The sequence below is a fragment of the Micropterus salmoides genome, unplaced genomic scaffold, assembly GCF_014851395.1.
Source record: "Micropterus salmoides isolate LMB-PRFRI ecotype aquatic unplaced genomic scaffold, ASM1485139v1 Ms_hic_scaffold_5, whole genome shotgun sequence".
NCBI classification, from domain to species: domain Eukaryota; kingdom Metazoa; phylum Chordata; class Actinopteri; order Centrarchiformes; family Centrarchidae; genus Micropterus; species Micropterus salmoides.
The window spans coordinates 29,570,591-29,598,396 of NW_024044237.1; the positions used below are offsets into that span (position 1 = coordinate 29,570,591).

General features: G+C 39.0%; 1 protein-coding gene across 6 annotated transcripts in view; it reads right to left on the reverse strand.

Moving 5' to 3' along the window:
• The window catches only part of fstl5 (follistatin-like 5), a 206,337-nt gene that overhangs the window by 56,786 nt on the left and 121,745 nt on the right, over nucleotides 1-27,806 (reverse strand). For 4 of the 6 annotated variants that reach the window (XM_038699665.1, XM_038699663.1, XM_038699667.1 and 1 more), the window contains 2 exons: nucleotides 8,207-8,373; nucleotides 4,648-4,659 (listed from right to left, as the gene is read on the reverse strand). In XM_038699665.1, coding sequence (XP_038555593.1) covers nucleotides 4,648-4,659; nucleotides 8,207-8,373 — 179 coding nt within the window. The remainder of the gene's footprint in view (nucleotides 1-4,647; nucleotides 4,660-8,206; nucleotides 8,374-27,806) is intronic. The other 2 variants (XM_038699666.1, XM_038699664.1) reach the window with 1 other exon arrangement.

Genomic DNA, 27,806 nt, shown 5'->3' on the forward strand with positions numbered 1-27,806 from the left:
TACATTATTCAGCTGTAACACAGATAGAAGCCCCCAAAGCTAATGAGCCCATTGACGGTGTGTCGGTGTGATGAATACGTCTGGTGAAAAACCCATGTCTGCCACCCTGTTAAGATCACGCTGCAGTAAAAAGCCATCTTGACAAGTCATTGTGGCGATTTTTTTTGTACTATGAAGTCTTACAGTGGTATTATGTTCTTAAAAATTTTATAAAAATGGCATAGAAAAGAGGGGGTGTTGACTGTTTCCAATAAAGTCTACATTTTCTGTTCTGGGTCCATATTTTTGTTATTACTAGAAGCTACATTTTTGACTTGAGTGAAAGGTAAACATCTTTTACTCCTATTCATACGTGTGCAAGTTTAGCTCAGTTGGTACAGTACGGGACTCCCGTTTGGAAGGTCGCAGGATCGATTCCAACTTACTGTGGGAATTTTTTTTCTCTCTTGTTAAACAATTTGATTATAAGGACACTTTTGCACATGCTCACAATAAAGCATGTGCTGCAGTTTGTGTGCATCCCAACGTTTGATCCTATTTCATAAACCTGTGGAGACTTATTTTCATTTCCCTGTGGAAATTCAGGGGACTCCAATCACACATTTACTGACGGCTGATGGCTCAAGCAAGCCAGAGTCTCTTTTGAATGTCGTTCAGAACTCTTCAAAGTAAAAGTCATATAGCATTGCAGCACAAAAATTTGGCACAATCCGAGATCTATTTTAGCACCAGCCGCTATTTATTTATTTATTTTTCTGCTATCAAAGCAATCTGGCCGCGGGCCAGATATTATTGCTGGCCACTTATTGCCGACCACTGCTCTAGGGGTTTAAATGGCTACAGTACAGAGAGAGAGGCAAACACGCACCTTCTGAGACATGTTTTGGAATGACAATACAATATAACCACGATGAATAATTTGTTACCTCAAGCAATATGTAATTCAGAAATACAAAACAACAGTAATTAGGGTAGCACTGATTTTGTTCACAATCTCTTTCCATGCATTGTCCTTATCTGCACCTATGGTCTTGTTTCATGCTAAAGTTAGTGGGTTTTTTTGTTTTCATTTAAGCCAATTTTCTATAACCCGATTTAAATAGGAGGAAACAAAAAATCCAGGTGGCAATTCAAAATATAACAGAATATAAGGCTCTCAATCTGTATTGATCTCACTACAACCCCCCATACATTTTAACTTCTGCAACTCTGATAAAGTGCAGCCCTTAGTCCCAAACAGAGCAAGTTTGCACCTTAGTTTTTTGGTGTTTATATTGCAAAACTCTACCAGTTACGTTATCACTCTGTGACAAACTCACAGCGAGAAACAGGTTCTACTTCATTACTATTGTGGTGTACGCCATGTCGCATCAGCTGGGTGGAAATGATTTGCGCTGGAAGTTGACGTTATCAGTTCTACATTTGTTTTTCACTGAGTGAGAAAATTGATGTGTGGCGTGACAGCTTGTGAAAAGTGTCAATTGCGTTAGTCTTGTTTTAATATGGGTTGTGGCACAAGAACTCATCACAGCCCCACTATTTATACTTTGATATATTAGATATATATTAGGTTGTTGATAAAGTGGTCATATTATACTCATTTTCAGGTTTACAATTTTATTTAGGGGTTGTACCAGAAAAGGGTTACATGGTTTAAACATGTCACTGTGTGTGCTGTAGCTCAGTGTGTTTCTCCACCAGTGTGTCACAATAGCCGCTAGGCAAGCGTGTTACATAGGGATGCAGATAGTTTACGGAAGCAACAGCTGGACTACAATGGAGCTGTTTTCAGGCAGTTCAGGAGTAGTGTTTTCCGTGGGAGATAGTGTGGGACGTTAACTCCCATTGGGGTGGGCTTTTTTCACTTTGCAAACCTGTTACATGCACAAAAAAGATATATATAACACATTAAAGGTAAGGGAAAATGCATGGGATCTACTGTATGTGCGCTATCACTTAAGTAGTACTCTGAAAGGTTACTCTTATACTTTGCCATAAGTAGAAGTGAGACACTTCATATATGTCTTACTCTTCACTTTTACTCCTAAGTTGGCCCTGGTATAGTAATCAGTCTTAGTTGTTAGTCAATGTTAGTCAATTTTCACATAATTCTAATTTTATTGGAAAAAATTATCTAAGTTTAAATGTGTTTCTTAATTTGAGGGGGGGAAAAAAGTCATTTTTGCACATTAACTTAAATCTTCAGGGACTACTTAGAACAAAAGAACTGCCTGAATTCACAATAAAAGCTTTTCACCACTTCTGATGTACAGCTGCTCTTTAGAAATGAACATTCTCTGGCATTCAGCCTTCATTAAGGTTTTTTTTCAGTGCCCTCTAAGGCCATGTGCCAAAACTTGTTCATTCCTTATTGCTGCCATGCATTAAAAAATCATTCAGATATCTTTTAGTGGTGTGAACTTTTGCTCTTAAGAATGTCCATGAGTCTGGTGCCATGCTCCTCCTTTCTTTTAACTCAACACAGCATTATATTATTAAATAGGAAAAAAAGATAGCAGCCCTAATTACCAGTCCTCTTTCACAAGTTCATAACAAAAGAATGCCTCTTTTCCTCAAACAGCTTTTAACATTTCGTTCACATCTTTGCTGGCTGTTTACATCTTGGCATTCAGCTTCCCCTTAAATGTCTACAGACAAGCGAGGAGAGTCAGCCATCGTGTTTACAGGCATACAGTGTGTTTATCAGTTCGCCTTGGTGTGCGCCGATCTAACCTACGAGTTTGGTAACAGCTCAGGCTGAGTGAAGCATCAGAGCTTCACAATATGAGGGGAAATCGATGGTGCGTTTTGGCCCCTTGGGCTGAGAGCATATTGTGTCACCTTCTTAAATGAAAAATGAATGGGGGGGGGGAAATGAAACTCAGAGGGGTGGAACGAGCCACGACGGAGGCTCGACATGATTCCTCCACCTCGCCACACCACCCTCACCTCAGCTATCAGCAGCACCCAGCTCTCTGCAGACTAAGCAGGCCAGTGTACAACTACTCAGAGGGAAAGGAGACAAGGGCAGGTAGAGGTGGATTTACAAATAGGCCATAGCCCTCAAGAAACTATAATTAATAAAGCTGTCAGTGCCAGGCCACCACTGAAAGGACACTAAAGAGCCACCTCATTGAATAGCTAACCTATGGTAGTGACGAGGCATTTCAGAAAATGGCCTTTGTAGAAGTTTCTAGCCTGGCCTTATGAAACTTTGTACACACCGCAGGGTATTTTCACTCAACATATTGTGTTCCTCTCAAAAACAGTGACAGAAACAGGTTTCCCCACAATGAAAACATATCAAGGCAACACAACTAAAAAACAGGGGGTAGTTTGACATTAAACGCCTGGTTTACCCAAATTACAAAAATCACATTTTCTCACTTACCTCATGGAGTATCTAGCTACACAGATTGTTGTATTGTGTGTGCCAATGTATGAGATTTCTGCTGCTAAAATCTCTGCCTCCACCCCAATATAAAGGAGCTAAATGTCATTTTATTTTTGGTGCTCACAGCTTTGAAAAATGACATTTAAAAAAGATTAAGCACCATGAGTTTTTCAAGAAACTTTTTACGCCTTTACTCTGCATCATCCACGGACGTCCCCCTCAACAGTTTACACTGGAACTACTTTTTAACCCCCCCCCAAAAAAAACAAAATCCCAGAGCAAACCTTGTTGATAGTGCAAGATTATGTAGAGTAATTGGGACATTTCCAAGTAAGTGAGCATCAGAAACAAAATTCTGTTTACCTCCTTTGAGACAGAGATCTAAAAATCTTGTCATAAAACCAAGACTATCTGCATGGCTTTGTTTCCACCAGAGGTAGGTGAAATGTGTTTTTCTTATAGTTAGGGTAAAGCTGCCATTTAAAATAGTGGGAAGACTATATTTCTGATGGAAATTATACATTAGCTTTTAACTCAAATCAAGTATAAATTCTCAACATATGCAAATAATTTTTGAGTCTTTGTGTGATGCTTTAATTTCTGCAGAAAGTTATTTTGTTTTCTGGTATTACAATTAACAAATGTAATCCTTAAAGGGCAAGTCTGGTGATATTCTATATTTTTTTATTCACAGTTAAAGACCTAAACCCACAATGTATTCATACTACTAACCTGATTATGTAAAGCTTGATATAGCTTATTTCTCTGCGTCACAGACATCCATGAACACAGCCTCTGCTGTTTCTTCTACCCAGCTGCTTAGGAAATTATTTAGCCTTTTTTAAAAATGAAGTTTATATTTATGACCCGTGTTTGAAGATTTACATCTTTAATAGGAATGAAAATGCTTCAGGCTGAGAGTCACAGACAGGCTAAGGAAGTGAAAGCAGACCAAGCAAAAGCATGGTTGGTTTTAGTTTCCGGATTTGTTGACAATTACAAAAATACACAATATCACCAGGATTACCCTTGGTCCTTTGCTTTAGCCAGATTGTTTTTGCAATTGATGCAGTTGCTATGGAATTCATTTGCAGGATGTTCTACTTATTTAATGACCTCAGCCTGTGTATTTGTGACCATGCATTTGCTGTAGGCTCCTCACTAGCTTTGTGGGCTTTATGTAAATGGAACAAACAAGCAAAAAAGTGAAAAGTGAAGCAATGCCAGTCTGTTGAGATAAAAAAACACCCTACCTGGGACGGGATCTGTTGGAGAGAAAAACAAGTCAGAGATTTAGCTCAATGAAATCATTAAGGTATAAGAAACATATTTGAAAGAAGATAGGTGACAACACTGCTGACGTTGTCGTGGGATATACCTCAATGTAGATCTAATGTCAGGATAACATATGAGAAGTACAGATGAGTACAAATCAACAAAAAAAACCCCATCTTGATAGAAGTTAAAATTAAAACAGGCCACTGTGATTCAGTAAGATTCATGTGTTATCTGCTGTATAATGTTGCACAGAAATTATAAAAATTGTATCACATGAGCCGGTATGCACTGATCAAAACTGAATGTAATTTTATAAATAATCACATGCATTTAATGTTACTTATGGTCCATCTCCACAATGCAAAGATAACCTGAAACCCACCAGAATAAGGCACCAAAGCTTTATGGGAGAGAAAACACCTATTCTAATGGACAAGATAAGAAAGAAGAAAAACAAAGATTTCACTGAGATTGCACTGCTTCCTGAGTTATATCTATTCCTGTTGACGCTGCAGTCCTAAAAACATATTTTCTATTTTTAATGATGACATGTTTTTTCATGATTGAATTCGAAGATATTGGTTCTAAATCAGATATATGTTTATAGTGACCTTGCAAGCTGATTTACCAACTGGGACGCATAACCCCAAAAAGTAGCTGATGAATACATACAAACTTCACAGTCTATCTCCAAAATACATTTTGACATTGTTGGATTTCCAAACTTTTTAAGAATTGCAAAACATCAAATTTATTTCTAAAACCATTTCTGGGACCACTGAATCGGCATCCCTAAGCACAAACATGAGTGTTGACACACACAAGCGCGCACACACACACACACACACACACACACACACGCACACCACAACTGTGTCTTTGGCTCGGCCACTCAGGGAGGATTGAAATACTGACAGCCTTGGATGATGATGCAATAGCCAGCAACTGTCAACTTCATGGAATTACAGTAAGCTGCTTTGTCAAAATTTAGAGAGGCATTATTGAACTCCAGGATACAAGCGCACCACTGGGATTAATGTGCGATTTGCTAAGTCTGAATGTCGACAAAATTTTGTAAAATAACCACATTCTAAACTGGGAAGGCCTGTGAGATTAGAATGCATAAACCTCCCATGTGTACCCACAGGAATATGACTAATTAAGGCTGGCAGTGGATACTAACAAATATTAACAGCCAGCAATTATACAGAAATTGTCTGCAAGGCAATTTAGAATTAGTCTGTGGATGCCAGGTGCAGACAAAATCCATTCTCTTCTCTGGAAGGAACAACAATGATTGACTGGAAGTTAGAGAGACAAAAATAAATCTGGATTAAGCCGCTGTTGGTGTGCCGCTTGTGTACCATTGCTAGTTTCTCATCGTGCTGCATGGCTTACACACAGGTTCCTGATGAGTCACAAGAGACTGTTACTGCTCATGCTGACTCACTTGCTGGTTGTGTTCAGTGTTGCAGCTGCTCTGGAGGTAATCGGTGCACTAGCAGAGGTTGTAAACTCAGTCTTTGTCAGACACCAACCAAAAAATCAAATCTGACAATCGCAGACCTCCAGGGTCAATGTACAGTGAGTTCTCTCAGTCTGAGGTGACAGATTAGTCCCTGTTGTAGTTAAACTCAGTCTCACTTCATGAAGCCGCACTGGCATCATCCCAACAGAGAAAATGTAATTTTATGCCACAGCATTAAATACCAGCTTTATAAAGATCCTGGGAGTACCAAAGTGGTTCAGGATTAATTAAAATGCAAACTGTTAGTTGCATTTTTCTTACTGCCCTGTTCTATCTATGATGTATAACTCAAGTAACTCAAGTTATGAGTGATCTGGACTGAAATTAAATGTTGATGTTTTCTCCAGGACAATGAAGGCTGCAAACCACAAAAAGCCAAGCTCTGATTGATTACCAACACAGTCTGTTCTCCTTTCCACTGTCTCAATAAAGGAGAAAAATGAAGACTATGATTCTATAGTGAAAAGGTGAAAAAAAGGATAATAGTTCATTTCAAGTCCTTGCTCTATCTCCTGTAATTATCCCAGCTTTGATGAACTTCAGACAAGGCTTTTTTGCTATAATGGATATACTGAACAGCATTTGACAGCAGAAGCTTTCATCTATGAGTGGACATTTCATTTGAAAATACACCTGTGCAAGATCTGATATTAGTCACCAGGAAACTGATGACGTGTGTGAAGTGCAGACAAAGACCACCCCTGGTCGGGACACTGAACTCCGCTATGCGTCTTCAGGCAATATCAAGAGATGAAACAAAAACTAGTTCTACTTAATTTGTAAAAAAAGAAATAAGTAAAACACATGAAAGAAAAAAATCAAAGCCTGCGTTGACCTTATAAGACCTTGTACCTCCCATAAATCCTCCAAAAGATATTCAGAGTGTTTTAAAGACATAATCTGACTTGACATTTCTTTTCTTGCTTAACCAGCACATGCATACATCTTTCTTAACAGCAAAACATATTATAGGAAATGACTAAACAAGGCAAATGGTGGAGAGGATGTTACACATATGCACAACCTAAAAATAATCTCACAGAGCTGGCGCCAATCTTTATGGGAATCACACTTCACCAGCAACCAGAACCAGCGTGCTAGTCTACAGCCAGTTGATGGTGCCAAGGATGACTGGCGACAGCTGGGTGCCTCTTACTCATTTTAAGGGTCATCAACATTTAATGTTACATTAGTGGCTTCGCTGGGTCTCCCTTTATCTACTGCGACAGTGTTGACTTAATTATGCAGAGCAGTATCGCACTCATCTTGGTCAGCTTTGACACACAGAGAAAAAAGGGGTAAGGAGGTCTTCCTTTTCTGTACCTCGACACATAAGTGTCCCTGTTCCTTTTGATGTGAATGAAAGTGACACAGAGCACTGTTTGGGGCCGTGCACGCGGATTAACACACACACAGACAGACACATACACGTGCGCGCACACACACACACACACACACAGTCTTTCACTGAGTTGTAAAAGTAGGTCCATCCTCTAGGGCTGAACCCCTTTGGTATCCCCCTTCATCTTCTTTCTTTGTCTGAAATCCCTGTCCCTCCTAGCAGTCTCTAAACACAGAAACCAAGAACACAAACTGACATCCTGGATTACTGTCAGACCTACAATACAAAGCCAGCGCCAACAGTCAAATAAAATGTGCTGACAATCTGAGCCACTGCCATAAAAATAAAGTTGAAATATGATGAGAAAGAAATATAGTATGAAATTATCTGAAATTTACAGCTTGCAAAAAAGGGGACGGCTCTGAAACAGTCATTAAGAACTGATGATGCTTGACAACGTGAAAAGCAATAATTATACCTGTTCACTGCATGTGTTAGAGCCATTCAACTATACATCCCATTATGTATCTATCTACCTACCAATGTATCATGTGTCCATGGTATACCATATCTACGTATGTATCCTAGTTATTTACCCATTTATCCACCCATCTATCTATTTATAAACAAGAAATCAAAGAGTGTGATGGCAGCTGGCTCTTACGTTGATGTCTTCCAGGTTCAAGGAGTTCAGATATTGATTGTTTCTCTTCCATAATATAGGAGGCCTCCGCTCCCCTGTGATGGCACAAGTCATTACGGCACTCTGGCCCACTGTTACGGTGGTGACGCTCACTTTCTGGTCATCCGGAAGGGTGAGTAGGTACACATCTGTTGACAAGAGGAAAAATGACAGAACGTGAGGACTAACTCAATTTAAGTTTTGGGACATTAAAAATATTGTGTAGTAAAAGTGGCAACATTTCCAGTTCTTTGTAAAACTTTTAATTTAACTAAGTTAGCTTGAACAAGTCTGAGTCTGCCTTTACTTTATATCTGAAATATGATGGACCTCTCTTTCTTGTAGCAGCTCATAATTCAGAGGAATAAACTCACAGATATTCATTTTGTGCCCACATTTTTCTCTTACTGAGAACAAGAATACAATATTCAAGAGTGTCTCAATTAGAAGCTGCTGTGAAATAGAGGCAGATGTTTTTTTGGTTAAAGATGCACTGAGGCAGCACAATTATTGCAATTTGCAAAGTAATAGGAAGGAATTAAGTTAAATGTTCTGTAAATACTTTGCATAATTCAGGTAATGTTACTAGAAAGTTCTACTTTATTTGTTTCTGAGGATCCAGCACTATGTACCTCTTATATTATACCTTAAAGCACAAAACAGACACTTTTGGGAGGCACTAGTGCAGCTGGTCTGCTGACTGTTGAAATCACATCTGAAGCACACTGCTTTGTAACTAGAAGTTGGAATATTTTTAACATGCTCAGTGTTCTGAGGCTTTAAAACAAGGTAGATTCTCTGCGTTGTTGTAAAAGCCCAGGAGTGCATCCTTTCTGATGAAAGTAACATGGAGGGGAAAAAAGCCTACGCTGCCAGAGAGGTTCCCCATGGACACACAGCCCTAGACCTCGACCAGAGTCAGTGATTTGCTCGATTCAGTATTCCTGCAATACCTAAAAGTTTTTAAACGTGTGACTGGTGATGATGAAATGTGGTTGTGTTCTCTACATAAAATTTTTTGCCATTACTGACAGCAAATATTGCCACAAAGAAAAGCCGAAGTGGGTTGGTGAGAGGTCAGCATGGCTATGGTTGGTTGATGCCTTTTGTGTGTCCAGTATTTTGATGAGACAATGAGTACAATGTACACTCATTCGTTCTTTGGTGGTATTATGTAATGCGGGCTATGAGAGAATGCTTTTTAATCTTTCTCTAGGGTAATGAGCAACAGAGCAAAAGGAAACAGAGACTCAATTTGTTCTGCTCCTAAGGGCATGAAATACAAAACCTAATGAAAGAGCAGGTCCAGCAGACAGCGTTCACTTGCCACAACCCAGAGAATGAGGATGAGAGCACCTTCAATTACAGCATGACTCCACCGGCCCTGTACCAATGGCCCTCTGAATGCTTTTTTTAACCTTCTAACTCATTTGCTGTGTTTGCTCCACTTGTTGTTTCTTTGAACTGTGAACTCCGCTAGCCCTTTTGATCCAGGCCAATCAGACTGGAGCCATGAGACAACACATACTTCTTTTCAGTGGGAAGCTCCGAGTTAAGACTTCTAATCTCTCATTTGGCCCAATGAAACCCTTCTTGAGCCCGGGCAAAGCTCTGCAAGGATTACATCAAAATTAGAGGATTAATAACAGCCGTTTCTTCTGGGTAGAGTATAACTCTAAACTGATCCAACTATCCAACTCTGTGGTAATTTGTGAGGCATTAGTTTGCTCTGGTGTTGTGTTAAAAAAAAACATGAATTTAACGGTTTATTTTGATTTGAAAATATAACAAACTGACAAAAGATCAATAACACAAAAAACCCCGCTATAAATCGGTTTTTAAAAATACATTTAGCAGCACATATAAAGTGCTTTAACCATTAATTTTGTTATTTTTTACTTGGAGCGCATAATCAGCAGTTCATTTGCATTTTTAATATTTTCATTTCTTATTTTTATCTTCACTTTATATTAATAATATCATTCTAACTTTCTAGCATTTCTGCATGAAAACACACAAGTTTCGGGTACACATGGACCTAAAATCTAGGTCAAAATCACTTTTACCCAGGCTGCTATTTTCTTATTATTAAAAAAAAAACTGTTTCTGCTTAACAGCAGGGCTGTACAGTCTGACATATGTGCAATGAATGAAATTACCGCAATAGCATACAGCTGTGAAATAGAGCCCCTTGTTTGTGTGAGGTGAGAGTTTGTGTGCTTGTTTGTGTGTGAGGTGAATCATTGCCGTCATGAATCATCTCGTTAGACAACCCAGTGTTGTAAAATGATAAATAAATCTACCCTATTCTACTTGGTAGTTGTAGTCTATCTTGCGAATAAAAATCATGTCCCTGGCTGCGTAAAGTCCATACATTCAACAACAATTCCGATAATTCCTGTACAGTTGTCTCTATGTTGTTTCCTCAGCGATTAAAGCTAGATGATGAGAAAATGAAGCGGTATTTTTCAAGTTTTCAACCAAATCCCAAACGAGCTTGCGAGAAAGAAAGAAATTACACTGCCAAATGAAAATTAGGTCTAAAAGAAAGGGAACATTTATCGATATAATGCAGAGTAGAAAAAGGATTCCCCTCTCACTTTAGATGAGGAACAGCAGCTCTTGTTCTGTTGCAAGTAGGCTCCAGAAAAGATTTGAGGAAACAACCCTTACCTGACGGGTAATTTTAAAAACGGATCATGTAAAAAAAATACAGGAGTTATTGGTTTAAATCTTGTAAGGTCTGTTCGTAAATATTGTTTTGTATTTAATGAATAGCCTGTATAATCAGTCATTTTAAGTGATACCTGCCCACAGACCCTATTTGTGACCAATGACTTGAATCTGTTGTGTTCTGTTAAAGAACAAAGAAATCATTTGGATTCTAGTTTTAGTTCTTACACTGCTTCCCATGTTTGTTAGTGTAAATCACTAGTAAGAGAACACAAACTTTACATATACTGTATGATCCAAATTTATTTAATATACATAATACTGTATGTATGATGATAAAAATGTACTGATTAATGTTTTGTATAGCAAGAGATGTTATGTTCCCCCAATTTACCATTATGGGAAAATAAAGAAACTGTTTGTCTGAAAACATTTCTTGTTAACGTTTGCATTTTGTTTGCCCTGTATGCAACATTGTCTTTTACCAGTCACATTCCTGTGAAAGTGACAGACTGCACTACTTGTGGTTGTTTTTAGAGATGGTAAAAAAACATTTTATACTCATGCTACAACTTTAAGACCTTTGCTACAAAACTTTTAACTGCTGTAGCAACAGTGCTAGGTGCAAAAAAAGTTAACGTACAGCCCTGTCCAGTGTAATGTAATTTGATGCAACACCATTACTGTTGACCTCAAAAACAAAGAGTGGTTAGGCAACCCCCCTGTGATGGAGTTGACAAAAATGTAAGATCGGCTCCATGAAGCCAGTGTATATTGCCAGACTATTGCAGAGTGTAATATACTTTATATTAAAGGTGTTCTTGTTGCAGTGTCCACTGCCATATATGTGTGTATGTGTACATGTATGTGATCTTCAGATTTAATAGTCATTTTAAACTCAATTCTTCTTGTGTGTGGATGATTCTCTTTTTATTTAGTTTTTAACTATAGTACTTTGACATTATTATTACGCATACCAAATCATCTCACTTACACAAAAGAAGAAATGAGAAAGCAGTTCAAACATTCATCAATAAACCAACCAGTCTTTCATTTCTAAAAAGCTAACAAGAACTTATTCATTCATTAGTCAGTCTCTTTTACTGGTTGATGATAAAAATGTTTTGTGATGGACTGCACGGAGGGAGATTCTACTTGTATTGATCAAGAAAAGGAAGGGTTTCAACGTCACATGAAAAGCAATAACCAACTCATAAAAGGACTGAAACATTTCCCGTGCGGACATCATAATGCGACAGTAATAATTTGTAACACATTTGATGAGTTAAGAGCTGTTTGTATATAATAAAGACACAACAGCAGCAGTCAGCAGGGGTGACATGAGAGCCAATCTGGACAGAGAAAAAAAATAACTGGAAAGAAATGAAAACTGTTGAAGAACAACAGGGAACAAAACTTCCCTGTTCCTCATTAAAACTGTATTTTATCCAGTGAGGCTATGGTGCAGCAACTTTAGTTCTGTTCGAGTTCAACAGAAAGAAGCATTTTCAGCTATTTTTAAAGACGTTTTAACAACAAGCAATAAAGTGGATTGCAGCATCCACCCTAATGTAGACATTGTAGAACTATCCTACTTGTAAAATATTAATTTCTGTTGGACTTTTCTCAACTGGCAAGATGGAATAACTTCAAACAATAGAGCTAAAGCACAAACTCTCTGAAACTGAGGTGAGTAAGTACTACTTCCAGAGAAAGCTGAACTAAAACCAGTCAGTTACCAATCAGTTCTATTGGTAAAGGTAACATTGTACTCAAAGTAACTGGTTCTCGAAGAGACAGGAGCATCTATAGCTAGTTTCAGACAGATGCTGAAATGAGGGCCTGCATGAAGCGACAGTATAAGATAGAAAATTATTTTTTTGAACTGAATCATGCAAAGCTACCATAGATGAGTCAAAGAACTACAATATATGCAGTATAATAGGTTACCTTTAACAGTTAAATGCTGTAAGAAAATACTGGGCTAAGTGTTGACGTCAATTAACTAAATTAATGTCAATTAAAAAGAACCAAAACAAATAAAATGCAAACAAATATGAAATAAGGAGAACACATTTAAGAAAGTAAAAAACATTACATCAGCCTTGATGCAGGAAGGGAAGAATTAAGGAAAGTGGATCTCTTCCATCACTCACGCATGACTAATCCATGATAGCTCTCCTCCTCTGACACTAATAACACTATAGCCAGCAAATCAAAACACCATGCAGCCACTTGGTGCTCTTCGTGGTGTTAGGGTGGATACGCTGACAAAAATCTCCTTCAATAATGTCCTCCCTAACCATTCAATTACAGCCCCCTTGTATCTTAATGCTTTTGGAATACGCTGCAAGCAACAAACTCGATTTGCCGCTGATCCCGGGGGGTGGGGGGTGGGAGCTAGAAATGTGTGAAGTTATAGGGAGAATTTAAAGAAGAAAGTGGGCAGACTAGGCACGCTCCATCATAGCTTTAGCTGGTGGATTGAGGAGGGGAGGAAAGAAGGAAGCAAGAGCTAGTGTCCGACCTGAATGACAAACTCCTCAGAGAGATGGGGGTCTGAGCTGTTGGAACCAACTCAAACACTTTGAGTCCAGCACCTCCTGTGTAAGAGATTTATCAGAGGAGGAAGTGGCCTTGGCTCCTCGTTTTGGTCTGATTTGAGGCCTGAGGGATTCAGCCTTCTGGGAAGGATCAACCTTCACCGTCCAACCTGTAATTAGTGATTAACGGTGAAGTCCAGACTTTTGATTTACTCTGCTCTGCTCCCAGAATGGGATGTTGGTCAGTGACAAGGCGAGAGGTAAATCACCTATTGCACTGGAGGCAACAAGCTTGTCAGGGAAAATGGCATGGGTCTGCAGGGCGTTGCAAAAGGCCAGCTGCATGAAGACAAATTACACCAAGGTTGCTTAGCCAACCCCCTTAACTCCATCCTCTATCATGCTCTGTCGCTCTCTTTCTCCAACACATGCTCACTCGCTGTCTCTTCACGAAGTCTCTGATTCTTCTAACGCACTCCCTCTCTCTTCCTCTCAATGATGTTCAATATTACTAAGGCAGAACAGTTGTATGCCCCCAATTGCTTTGAGTTTGACATTATGAAATGGAGATAAAAGTATGTTTCCTTGACACTGAGTATTCATAGCCCATATGCAAAGACTCAAAGGGGAAAAAACACCCCAAAAACAGAATACACATTCTTGTCAGCATTCTCTGATCTTGATCTTCTGATCCAATCTTCCAAGAAGAATGGGGTTTCTGTTTTTGATGCTGAAGATGAGATACTCTGTGGACTTGATTGTTTGACAGAGAAAGAAAATAGTTTGAACACTGAAACACACATACTGCTTTTGTTTTCCCAAGGAAAATATTTTGCTTTTAATGCTGAACTGCCACTGCCACTAGTCACACTACTAAACAAAGTGGATCCCTGTACAAAAAGGCAACAACAACAAAACCCTAATCAGGTGATTTTCAAGTGTGCCCACACAGACAAACACACATTTTGACAGGGAGAGATCACACCTTTGCACCATTCAATTCAATCTTTATTGTTCCACCATGGTAAATTTGATTTGCAATAGGGTTAAAACAAACATACATAAGACATGAACAAAGGTACATGAACAGCTGTTACCGTATATAACATCTATTCTATTTGTTCGTCTAAAAGTATTCAAAAAGTTGAAATGGTAGCCTCAACACTGTAGGATGCTTCTGAGTGGCAGCTCAAGCTCAGTGCAAATTTAGGGCATTAATTACCGTGGTTGCAAAGGAAAATTTGTATTTGTTAGTTTTTATTTTGGGGAATCTGTATCTCCGCCCAGAGGGGAGAAGAACAAATTCCTCCAAAAGATGGTGGTCAGAGCTGGCTGTATTTTAGGTTGTATTTCCTCTCAGCTCTAAACACAACTCAGTTTAGAAAAGCAAAAAATATAATTGGACGGTGATGTTGAATGAGGAAACTCTGGGGCAGAACGGAAATGGAAGCACGTTTAATCTAACCATGATGATTGTGTTGTCTTCAGAGGAAAAAAAGAGGTAGTCTGCACACTGAACACAAAAATGACAACTACGCCTACAATTACAGTAGTTACATTATATCACTCATAATTCTAAAACATTTATCATTTACATTAAAAACAAATATTTTTAAAAGATGCTGTAGCATATACAATGCTTCACAGCATTTACAACCAATAATTTGCTTATTGTAAACAAGTAGTCTGCATCTAGTGTTTTTTCCAAGTTGTCATGACCTAACTTTACGGAAACAAAGAGGCCTACATGTAGGCCACAAGCTTAGCTGTAACAAGACAAAAAAGGAGCCAAAATCTTTATGAATAAACTTTCAAACCTTAGTGTGACTTTTACGATGAAACCAAAACTGTGAGTTTTTATTGGCCAAGCCTTCAAAGAAGTACCCCAGGGGTGCAGCAATAATGTCACTAAGGCCATAAAAGGAGAATGCATCAGTTGCTCCTGGCCGCTGAACTTTGTTTTCAGCAGGTCTAACTCACCAGTCGAGATCAGACTGCTTTCCTTTGTTTTTCTTTTTGTTTCTCTTGTTTTGTGTTTTCCAAACACATTTTTGGATCCTGCAGGAGACCGTTAATTACAGTCTCATACCTGCAAAAGGAGATCGGGAGTACACCGTTCTTATCAAGAGGAAGATAACCGCTGAAGCCCCGAACTCTCGATCTCTTATTGTCGACCCGCTGTTCTTTCCACTGTGCTGTTGAATCCGCCTTCAGCAGTGCCCTGGCAATCATCAGAACCGAAGCCAAGACAGACTCTGCTGGATTTCCTAAACAAACTGACGCATTATAATCGCTACAAAGAACAATAGTAAAAGGCATTTGTGTCTGGGCAGAGATTAGGTTTAAAACTGATTTAATGTTGCAAACTTCATAGTGGTAGATTTTCTGTGGGATATACCAACTCCTGCATCCTGTTTATTGCTGTGTGTTTTTCCATGTCTAACACATTTCATTTTGCATCAGTACCATGCTGCTGGGATGGGCTGGCCTGACACTGTGTGAACTGTCGAATGAAAGTTTGCTGTTGGTTCTTTTGTCCACGGAAATTATTATTTGTGTATTTTTACACCCGCTTTTGTTCCTGACACTGTGTGCAGAGTCAGTAGCTACAGTGGGGCCAAAAAGTATTTAGTCAGCCAATGATTGTGCAAGTTCTCCTACTTAGAAAGATGAGGTCTGTAATTTTCATCATAGGTACACTACACAAACTATGAGAGACAAAATCCAGGAAATCACATTGTAGGATTTTTAAAGAATTTATTTGTAAATTATGGTGGAAAATAAGTATTTGGTCATGCACAAACAAGCAAGATTTCTGGCTCTCACAGACCTGTAACTTCTTCTTTAAGAAGCTCTTCTGTCCTCCACTCATTACCTGTATTAATGGCACCTGTTTGAACTCGTTATCTCAACCACGGCCAAGACCAAAGACCTGTCGAAGGACACCAGGAAGAAAATTGTAGACCTGCACCAGGCTGGGAAGAGTGAATCTACAATAGGCAAGTAGGTTGGTGTGAATAAATCAACTGTGGGAGCAATTGTAAGAAAATAGAAGACATACAAGACCACTGATGATCTCCCTCGATCTGGGGCTCCACGCAAGATCTCATCCCATGGGGTCAAAATGATCATAAGAACGGTGAGCAAAAATCCCAGAACTATACGGAGGGACCTGCTGAATGACCTGCAGAGAGCTGGGACCAAAGTAACAAAGGCTACCATCAGTAACACACTACGCCGAGAGGGACTCAAAACCTGCAGTGCCAGGCGTGTCCCCCTGCTTAAGCCAGCACATGTCCAGGCCCGTCGGAAGTTTGCCAGAGAGCATATGGATGAACCAGAAGAGGATTGGGAGAATATCATGTGGTCAGATGAAGCCAAAATAGAACTCTTTGGTAAAAACTCAACTCGTGTTTGGAGGAAGATCAATGCAGAGTTGCATCCCAAGAACACCATACCTACTGTAAAGCATGGGGGAGGAAACATCATGCTTTGGGGCTCTTTTTCTGCAAAGGGGACAGGAAAACTGATCCGTGTTAAGGGAAGAATGAAAGGGGCCATGTATCGTGAGATTTTAAGCCAAAACCTCCTTCCATCAGTGAGAGCCTTGAAGATGGAACGTGGCTGGGTCTTCCAGCATGACAATGATCCCAAACGCACCGCTCGGGCAACGAAGCAGCGGCTCCGTAAAAAGCATTCCAAGGTCCAGGAGTAGCCTAGCCAGTCTCCAGACCTCAACCCCATAGAAAATCTGTGGAGGGAGTTGAAAGTCCATGTTGCCCAGCGACAGCCCCAAAACATCACTGCTCTAGAGGAGATCTGCATGGAGGAATGTGCCAAAATACCAGCTATAGTGTGTGCAAACCTGGTGAAGACTTACAGGAAACGTTTGACCTCTGTCATTGCCAACAAAGGTTATGTTACAAAGTATTGAGTTGAACTTTTGTTATTGACCAAATATTTATTTTCCACCATAATTTACAAATAAATGTAAATGCTCTGTATTTGCATGGCGCTTTTCTAGTCTTTTTGACCACTCAAAGCGCTTTTACACTACATCTGCATTCACCAGTCAAACACATTCATACACTGAGCCTAAGTGCTCAAACAGAAACTGACATTCACACACATTCAGACGCTGGCGGAACAGCCGCCAGGGGCAATTCGGGGTTCAGTATCTTGCCCAAGGACACTTCGACATGCAGCCTAGGGGAGCCAGGGATTGAACCGCCTTTCCGATTAACAGCCAACCCGCTCTGCCTCCTGAGCCACAGCCGCCCCCTATAAAATAAATCCTTTAAAAATCCTACAATGTGATTTCCTGGAAAAAAAAATTTTTTTTCCCCCTCATTTTGTCTCTCATAGTTGAAGTGTACCTATGATGAAAATTACAGACCTCATCTTTCTAAGTAGGAGAACTTGCACAATCTTTGGCTGACTAAACACTTTTTGGCCCCACTGTATACTTTACCGTGTCTAAATTCCAGGACCAAGTTTATTTATATAGCACATTTAAAAAGAACTAGTTGACCAAAGTGCTTTCCACAATAGACAAATATACATAACAGTAGAAAAAGTAAAAAATAAAATAAACCACGGCCATGCGGTATAAGGATTAGTTATATTGTACCTAGCCGCGGCAACCAGGATCTTACCGACTGTGCTTTGTGTGCCTTTTTTCTCTTTTCTTATACTAATCTCCAAACACAGCGCGTTTTACGTGCATCCACACAAACACATCTGAGAACCACAGCTGCACTATAAACTCCAGCTGTGTTCCATGCCATTTCAGTGAGGACCTCCACCATTTTGGATCACTGTGTGACGAGCCACCCATGTGGTGACATCCTCCATTCTCCTCGCTCCTTCCCCCCTCTATTGTCTCACACACTGACACCTACACACATATTCTTGCTGATTGATGTATGATTTGTTTGCTTAGAATTGATGATTGAAGTTTATTAGCTGAGGTTGCTGATCATTGATCAGAGCTAAGTTTAAATAAATCCTGTTTTACTTCTAAATAACTGTAGCCTGTGGTTATTTGTGTATTGTGTTGTATTAACAGCTTGTTGTGAAAGTCAGTGCTTGGATTCACCCTTCGCTGTCCACCCTATTAATGTAAAATATTAGGTCTGACCCCAAATAGTCAAAGATTCGATGCTTCGATGGGCGGAGCCTGATTTGACTGTCAATCTCACAGTCAAAGCTTTACAACGAAACAAAGATCAGGCCATTTTGGTGATATGGGGGTGCTCAACGTCGTAGAACTACCAGTTTTCTCCCACTAAATTAATATACAGCCTATTAAATACACATTTCAATGTTTAATGCTGTAAATAAACATGTAAAAAGAATAAATAATAATAAATGCTTTTAAAGTGTGTGAATAAATCCAAAATTGTAATCCGAACCCTGTGGTCGTCAGTGTGCATGTGTAGTCGTAACATGTATGGTGTGTAGTGGCAGAAGAGACGGAGCCCCAACTGGTGTTGTGGCGAGTTGTCTGCACTTCGTGGGACTTTCAGATAATTTATCTCCATTGATGAACCCCACAAAGAATATTATAGCGTAATACTATAGCTGGCTACTTGAAATAGACCCACGAGGAACCACGATATGCGTGCAGTTTTCAGCAGCACGCAGAGCTCTGCACTAGATCGGTGAAGGGCGAGAGAGAGAGAGAGAGAGAGAGAGAGAGAGAAAAAGGGCCTTCAAAAAGCCTCAGTTTAGCTGGAAATTTACAGTGTAAGTTGAATGAAGAGAGAATGCAGCTCTGCAGCTTCTCAAGATTAAAGCGGAGCCACCAGGTGTCGTCGTTCCCCCCCCCCACCGCGCGCTGGCAAACGACGCGCACAAAAACACACATGATTCGACTAAAGGCAGGACCTGACGATTCTGATTCGACTATGTAAATCCTTAGTCACGGACAGCCCTATAAAATAGTAATCAAATATCAGCATTTATAGGTGGGCAAACCGTTAGAGACTGTTTTCAATTTTAGTGTTTGGCCCCTGATTCCAAGGTGGTGTCCTTTCTTCATTTTTATTAATATATTTTATAATATTAATAACTACTAAGATTTTTTAAATATGGTAGATTTTTAGCTCATAACCAAATCTGCCCCTACCAGTAGGGTTGGGTGTCATTTAAAATTTTACGATACCAGTACCAAAACCAGTATCCTTAAAGTGATACCAATAGCAAGAGTACTTCATTTGACACCTTGCATAAAATGCCACCTGTTGAAGCCATAGTACTTAACTGGTAGCCTATTATTTTTTTTTATTATTGTTATAGACAAGCAAGGTTACCTATTTTATTTTTTTCCTTGTTTCAAATAACTGTTACATAAAAGAATTGGGAAATTTTATCAGATCGCTGCTCATCCTAATTAGTTCATCTCCCGGGTAGTAGGCTAGTATATGGGGAAAAACTACAGCTTGCGATTTTTTAAATATTTGAATGAGGGAGGAGGAGTGAAATAGTTATGTGACCAAATGAGTTGAGGGAAACAAATTTAAGGTAATTTTTTATACTTGAAAGTAAACAACTTAAAATTATTTTGTTAACTTTCGATCAATAAACTGAATTGAAAGATCTCCGCAAGTGCTTTTTCCTTTATTGGTGAGTAGCAAACCTCCTTCAAAAATGACAGTCACAAGTATAAAACGAGAAAGGAGTCTGTTTAAACAAGTCACTAAAGTACACTAAAGACGCCAAAACAGAGGATGGCGGATGCTGCACGTCCAGCTGATCAAACCAAATACACCTGAAGCAGCTACAGCTGCAGCCGGAGGCTCCGTGAGTAATATCAGCTGATCACTGGTGCGCCAAACAAGTGTTTAATTGATGTGATGAAAAGTAGCGATCGATCAGTGACAAGTGATGTGAATAGCAAGTGTTGATGTTGTTGATGATGATACCAGGAGATGAAACCAACGGAAAGCCAAGCTTGTGGTGATAAACTTGCAACAGTGGCGAACATGCCTGAGACCGCACCCGAATGTGAGTGGCTATTAAAATCACGCATGGATTCGACACATGCAGGCTTTTTCTATACAGTTTATGGTGCAGGCACATAAGGGAAAAAAAGGCCTGCTCTTCACTTGTGTGTTGGCTGCAAGCAAAACCATACAAATAGTATTTTTTTGCTTACAAAATTTCTGGTTACAAAAAGTATCGATTGAAGCACTGGTTTGACTGGCGATGTTTTGATTTTACTCGATACTGGGCTGTTTCAGCCGATACCATAAAGGTATCGAGTAGCGATACCCATCCCTACCAACCAGATCCAAACAATATGCATAGACTGTCTTTTGACTTATTTGTACAAAGTTTTGGGACTAACACACTACTAACGCCTAAGTTAACTGTGTGCGAGTGTGTGCTTGCTGCGCGCACTCGCATGCCATGTTATATCGTCCCCTACTGTACTCACATTGCCATGGCTCAGTGAGTTATTTTGCCATCCAATTCTCTTCGGGATTTTTACAGTGCGTAATTATCGTCCCCACTCTCTCACAGCAGCAGGTATGTAACACAAGTGGAGCATAATAATAATCCTGACTATTCAGTACCACGTTATAATGTAGGGCTGCCCCTGACTAAATATTTTCCTAGTCGACTAGTAGTTGTTAGTTCAAGCCATTAGTCCACTAGTCATAGCACGTTTATGATATTAATTTACTTAACTCATAGGACTGCTAACTCAACTAATTAGCTAATGCCAGCTAGAGTTAGCAGCAGAGCAGTGTGCAGCGGTAAGCGACTTCTGTATTACAAGAGAAAAGGTCCGGGTTGCAACAACCCCCTGATAATTTGGTCCGTGTGACAAGGAGCAACTCCCAAATGGAGTTTGAGGTTTTAGTGGATTTTTTTTTGGCAACTACCCGACCAATGAGAAGTTTGTCGACTTAAACTCTTCTCATCTACGGTTTATCCGACTATTATTATTGTAATATATCTTATATTTTTATGTTTACGGTAGATCATTTTGAGATAATTTCTGTAGCATGTGATCGCAGGTTTTTCCTGGCTCAGAATGGGCCTTTGGGGGGGTGACTTTGCACGACAGTAAGCATGGCCAGTACGCGTACAGTAAAGCCAATGAGTTACCGAAATCTATGCATTTTCTTGGAATTTCTGACCATTTGATGATGGGCTACTATAGCTTAGTAGCCCAATGTTATTTCCAGTTAGACAATACATCAGTTTAATATTTTTGGGTTTTTTTTCAGTCATTCAATTATTGTGTAAGACAAATGTTCTACTTGGTGGTTAGTCTCTCATTTGTTTAGGCAAAGTAGCCTACTAACTCCTCAATAATAAAAATGTCGATACAGAACGAGTTCAGCATTTCTAAACTTTGCTGTAGTGCGTCAGCCTTTTCTAATATCCCGTCTACTCCAGACTGTGATTGGTCAGTTCACGAAAAATGACTTTGACGAGCTAGGGGTGGCACCAAAAATTTCTCTATGCAGGAAAAACCCTGCATCTCCTGTTATTTATGTCTGTGTATTGCCTGCTTTTCTTTCACATACGTTTGTCTGACAAAGACCTTATAAAATACTGATTTAACTTTCAGGAGCTTGCAATATTTCAAGTGCCGACTACCTTACGGATACTGCTTTTTTCCTTCACCTTTACCAAACTGGACCATCTGGTGTTGCACACTATCCACATTCTTTATGTAGGCTATAAATGCCTGACATCAAGGTTTGGATGATCTACCTTTTTTTAAATCTGTATTAAGAAACTATACTATTATTTTATCACAATACACCTGTAAAATGTGATAAAACAAGACAGGAAAATATAAAACAGATAAACGTGGGAGGCTGTGGTGATAACTTCAGTAAACATCATCTCAGGCACTCATATGAACAACTGAATTTATCTATGTAAATAAAATGTTTATTTACATGGAAAACTCTGCAGCTCAACTTTAGGTCAAATAACTTCAACAGCATCATTTTGAGGGCATAACTACCTTTGATGTGAATTCTGAGCTTTTCCACATAAATGAGATTTTATAATGCTAAGAGTCCCAATGCAAGAAAAATACCCTAGGCACGGTTACATTGACCAGTCATAAAGTATCTATCAGCATCCAGTCTCACCCTTCTGCATCTAAGGAACAAGAAGAAATAACTGTGGTTTTGCATTATTATTGCTAGAATATGTTGAAAAATGCAAAACTTACAGTTGTTAGGTAAAGGGTGAGAGGATCATTATTACCCCCTTCATCTCTCCTCACACAAACATCATAAACATCAAGATGGCTGTAAAACATTAACAAATGACAAGTGAAAGCATTACCTCTGGCTGATCAGCCTCAAGTCTGTTTCCAAAGCAGCTGTTGGGATAGATCCTAAGGGACGGCCTGCATTAGTATGCAACAGAGCCTAAGAGGAGCTCTAATTGGATTAATTTTATCACAGCTACCTTGTGGAAAACAGCTAATGAAAAATCCCCTATCTTGCTGCAATAAGTAAATCATAGAGCATTTAAACTATAGCATAAGAAAGGCCGTTTAATGGTTCCATCATATTTCACCCACATAACCTGCATGGCTTTAAACTGTATCAGACTGCATTGTTTTTTATGAGGGTATAAAGTTAATTTATGCCTGTTCTGTCAACATCAGAAATCTGTTTGCATGTCTGTGTGTATTAAGAGGTCAGTATATATAGCATACCCATCAATCAACTTCATCCATTGCAAACTCAGTAAGAATTACAGTACAGTATGTTTCCATCCAACTTTGCATTCTACTGGTTTTGTACCAGCATCAGCATCACAGCACACTTCAATAGCTGCACAGCTGCAAATGGGGCATGCCAACACCTTCAACTGGATGACAGGAGATGGTAAATGTTTAGAAAAAAAGGATGGATGCAGCAATCTGTTTACAGTGTACTGCTAAACAATCCTGACAGCCAGAAAAGAACATTGAACCGGTCTCAGTCAGGGGGTACTAAAATATTCTTTATATTCTGAGAGAGGGTTTTCTTCTTACTGTGAATTTAAACCAGACCAGATCATTATTGATATAGTTAAGTTAACAACATATAGAAAGTGCAATTGGGATTTGTCTGATTTGAAAAGTTGTCTATGGAGAAAAAAATAATTAAATGATTAAAAAAAAATGCAGATGATTGCATAGTAATGCACTTCTCTTGGGAGTGGACGTGGATTGTTAGAAAGGCCGGTGGTGTGGATTGCCCTTCATTCGGGTTTCAGCATACTGACTGAAAACATCACTAACTGGCATGGGATTCGGGGTGTAGCAATATATTGTCATACTTTTTTCCATGATACTGTATCGTATTCCAGCCCATCAAATCGATATATATTAAAAAATAAAAAATAGCGCTTTGACGGTTAGCTCAATGCTAACTTATAATGGGATTTACCATTATCGTGCTAATGGACATTAGCATCGTAATTGCGAAAATATAATCTTAACATAAACTACACATTTTGCTTCACATCCTGATTGACACACTGTGCATATACTTAGAGTACATATCTTTCCTGAGCTCTCTGTGAAAAAAACAGCTACTAACTTCAACGTCTTTACCTGCTACTTCAGTACTCCACACTGACTATCTACAACAACCCCAAAGGGTCAAAACTCAAACCCAAAATTCCCTGTGGCCTAAAAATACAGCTATCCCTAGGTGGAGAAAGGGCAGTACAATGCTGTGTCACTGAACAGTTGTCAATATAATGTGATGTACATATTAGACTTGGGTGGTCCACAGCAATTTGTATTTTCAGCAAAAAAAATTCAGTAAATTCAGTGAATTTGCTTTTTTCTTTATGTGCCTTTTAGTAAGAAATGTTTTAATAATAATTTTTCGTAGTTGCTCTGTAGTTCTGTGGTTTTATTTTACAGACGGGAAAACGTGTGCTGCCAAATTTTTGTTTTCTAACAGTTTGGATTTGCAGCAAATAGATTTATAGATAATAGTTTTTCACAGGCATTTTGTATTAATAGTAAGACAGAAATCTTGATGCATCATTTTAGGATCGTCTAGCGATATATCAATTATCGCAAAATTGCTGTATCGTGATATCATTATCGTAAGCCATATATTGTGTATCATATCGTGAGGTACCCTGCGATTCCCACCACTACACGGGATGTGCACGGCCCAGGACTGGAGGGCTCTGCAGTAGGTGATTAAAACTGCTCAGAAGATCATTGGTGCACATCTCCAAAGCATTAGTGATAACGGTGAGGTGCCTAAGCAGAGCCCAAAGGACAGTACCCACCCCAGCCACAGCCTGTTCACCCTGCTGCCTTATGGGAAGACATACAGAAGTTTCAGCTGCCGCACCACCAGACTGCAGAGCAAACTCAACTCAAATTTATCCTCAGCACTGCTCCAATTGAATATTTAATTTTTATAATTGCTTCTATATTAATGTATACTGTCTGCTACGTAGCTGAACAGAGTTACACACTCAATTTCACTCTAAAACCAAGTTGTATTGTGACAAAAAAAATCTTCCTTAGCTTGTTTTTTCTTACCATTTTTAATCATGTTCTTTGAGATAAGACACACTGTGGATGCTCCTAAAATGAAAAAAAAAAACAAATTCTATGTGGATGAGGACTTTTCAAAGGTGTTTATAGAGATATAAAAAGGTTCCCTCTAGTTTTTTATTGGGTTTATATCTACTTTCTACACTTCATTTACAGTGTACTGTCTATATATTTGCTACATATCAGTGACATGTCAGACTAACTAATGCTAAGGGTCCAGTTTGCTTGATCCCTACTTCAAAAATTGTGCTGTAAGTACTTTTCAGTGAGGCATCAAGTGTCTTCTGGCTTAAAACGTGTCAATATTCAGAGCAATCCAAGCCTTAACATTTACAATTTTTAACTGGACTCTGCTGAATTGTCAACTGATTCAGTTTATTAAATATATCAATGAGGAGCATAGAGTTAGCTGAAACCTGTCAGGCTCAACTGTCTCATGACCTTGATTAAATTGCACAGTAGTAATGAATTATGATTTTTTCTAGTCCAAACAAAAACATAAAAAGCTATATCTGCGTGTGTGTGTTTAGTGAATGTATAAGCCTTCACTTTGTCATCAAGTTCAAGAGGAAAGAATAATCCTCCCTTGAGAATTGAGAAATTTTTCCTTGTACTTCAGGATCACAAATAATTATTCAACTTCTTATAAATCTCTCTAATACATTCCAGAGATAGAAAAGTCACATGTTGGAAAATGAACCATGAATTATGAAACCATTTTAACACCACTTCTCACAGCCTGTGAATAGAATGCTCAGCAGAGGTTTTGACAAGCAAAAGCCTGAGTATCAATTAACTGTCGCTGTGCCAAGGGTGCTGAATAACAGTAAACTTGCCTTAATGGAAGGTGTCTTTTTTAGAGGAGGCCTAGCTGTTAGTTTGGACATCTAATTATCATCTTCTCAGAAGTAAATAATTTAAGTCAACTAATTTTAGGGACTGGCAAACATTCTGTAAATGTAGGGATTACACCAGACTTGGAAACACAATATTAGAGCAGCCTTGCATTAAAATAAAAAGCATTTTGGACTTCCTTCTCTTTGTAGAAGGAAGACCAAAATGCCTCCAGACTAGAGCCTGACCAATTTATCGGCCTATGTAAGCTAATTGCATTTAAATCGGTATCGGCGTTAGAGACAGATCCTTCACTCACGTCATGACTGTTTCATAGTTTGGTCACCAGAGGGCGCTGTGCAGCTACCATGTTAACAACACTGCCTCACCACTAAACAAACAGCTGACCGGAGTCTACCAGAGCATGCAGAACGAACAACAGAGTGTATCTGTGTTCACGGTGAGTTGGTCTTTTGTCATGTAATATACATGACTTATATAATAATAAAAATAGTCCTCATTACTTCTCTCCTGAAAACGTTCATGAGTGTACTTGCAGTATGTTTAACGTTATAGTAGTTGAGTGGCAGAGACTATGCTGTTGAAAGACTTGATTATAGATATATTTCTGAAAGTGTGGCAGTTATAGTGAACAGTCATCACTTTTAAATATTCTCCAACATCACTTACAGCAGCTAACGCTGCACATTGCTAAAATAGATTAGCCACAAAGCTAGCTATCGTCATGTTTATCAGTGGCAGAGCGCTAAAGAAAGCGGTAAAACTATAGTGTTTTATGTAATCTAAAAATATCTGTCTGTAGTTATAGTCAGTGCATCATAAATTATTAAACCAGAGGGGAAATGTAAATAAACGTGAACTGAACAAGTATCTAACACGGCTTCTTAGCCAGACAAAGTTATAACTCCTCTTTCAAATGTAAAACGTTAGTGTGGAAGTTTTTGTTGTTGTAGACAGTCATGTAGTATTAGATACATTCAACAGCGTCTCCTCTGGTTCCCTGTATCATAGATAGCATTGTTTTAAAGTCAGATGGTTGGGAAATGGTTTCTAGTAGCTTTTGTTAGAATGAAAAGAGTGCTGGTAAAGAGATCATTATTAATTAAATTAATTATATGTGGTTATGCTACATTGAAAGTACCCATTGTAGCAGAGGTAAAATGCTCACGCTTATTCTCTCTTGCTCTCCGTTTACAGATAGCTGAAAAAGTTGCACGTTTTAGCAGCAAATATTTATTAATATGGAATTGTTTACATGTTAAGTTGTTATCTATTTTATTAACATAATCCAATTAGGAAAAGATACAAGAACCCACACACAGAAGAGTTTCATTATCAGCCTGTTCTGAGAGTAGTTTATCCTAAGGGTGTGGAAAATAATTGATTTTTAGATGCGGACTTGGACGTTTATGAATCGATTAACAAATGTCAATAATCAATTATCTAGAGGTTAATTGATAATGTAATGTTGACGGAACTTGGAAATGCAGCTCCGGACCGTCTGTGTAGTGCACACAACGGAGACGTGTGGTTCTCCCTGTTTAGCACAGACAGGCAGCTATTGAGTGAGTCACTGTTGCTACTAAAATTTCACATGATCAATAAAGTCAATGCTTAACTCACGTTAATGATTTTCACCCGCACATTGTGCAGCGCGGTAGCGCTTAGCGAGCGTCCTCTGCTTATTCTTCAAATGACAGCTACGTGACAGGCGGCAGTAGGTGACGGTGAAAACGAGCAGAGGAAAACATGAGCGCTACGTTTCAGTCTGGCTGTAAATGTACAGTGTAGGTCACAGCAGGTCCGTTTATTAAAGTCTGTCTGTTTTCACACGACACAAACATATTACTACACGAAACAAAAAAAAGGAACAGATATATTAAGGTGGAGTGAACGTGGTTTGGCTGGAGCATTGTAAAGTGCATAGTTTAACACGTATCTGACTCTATACTAA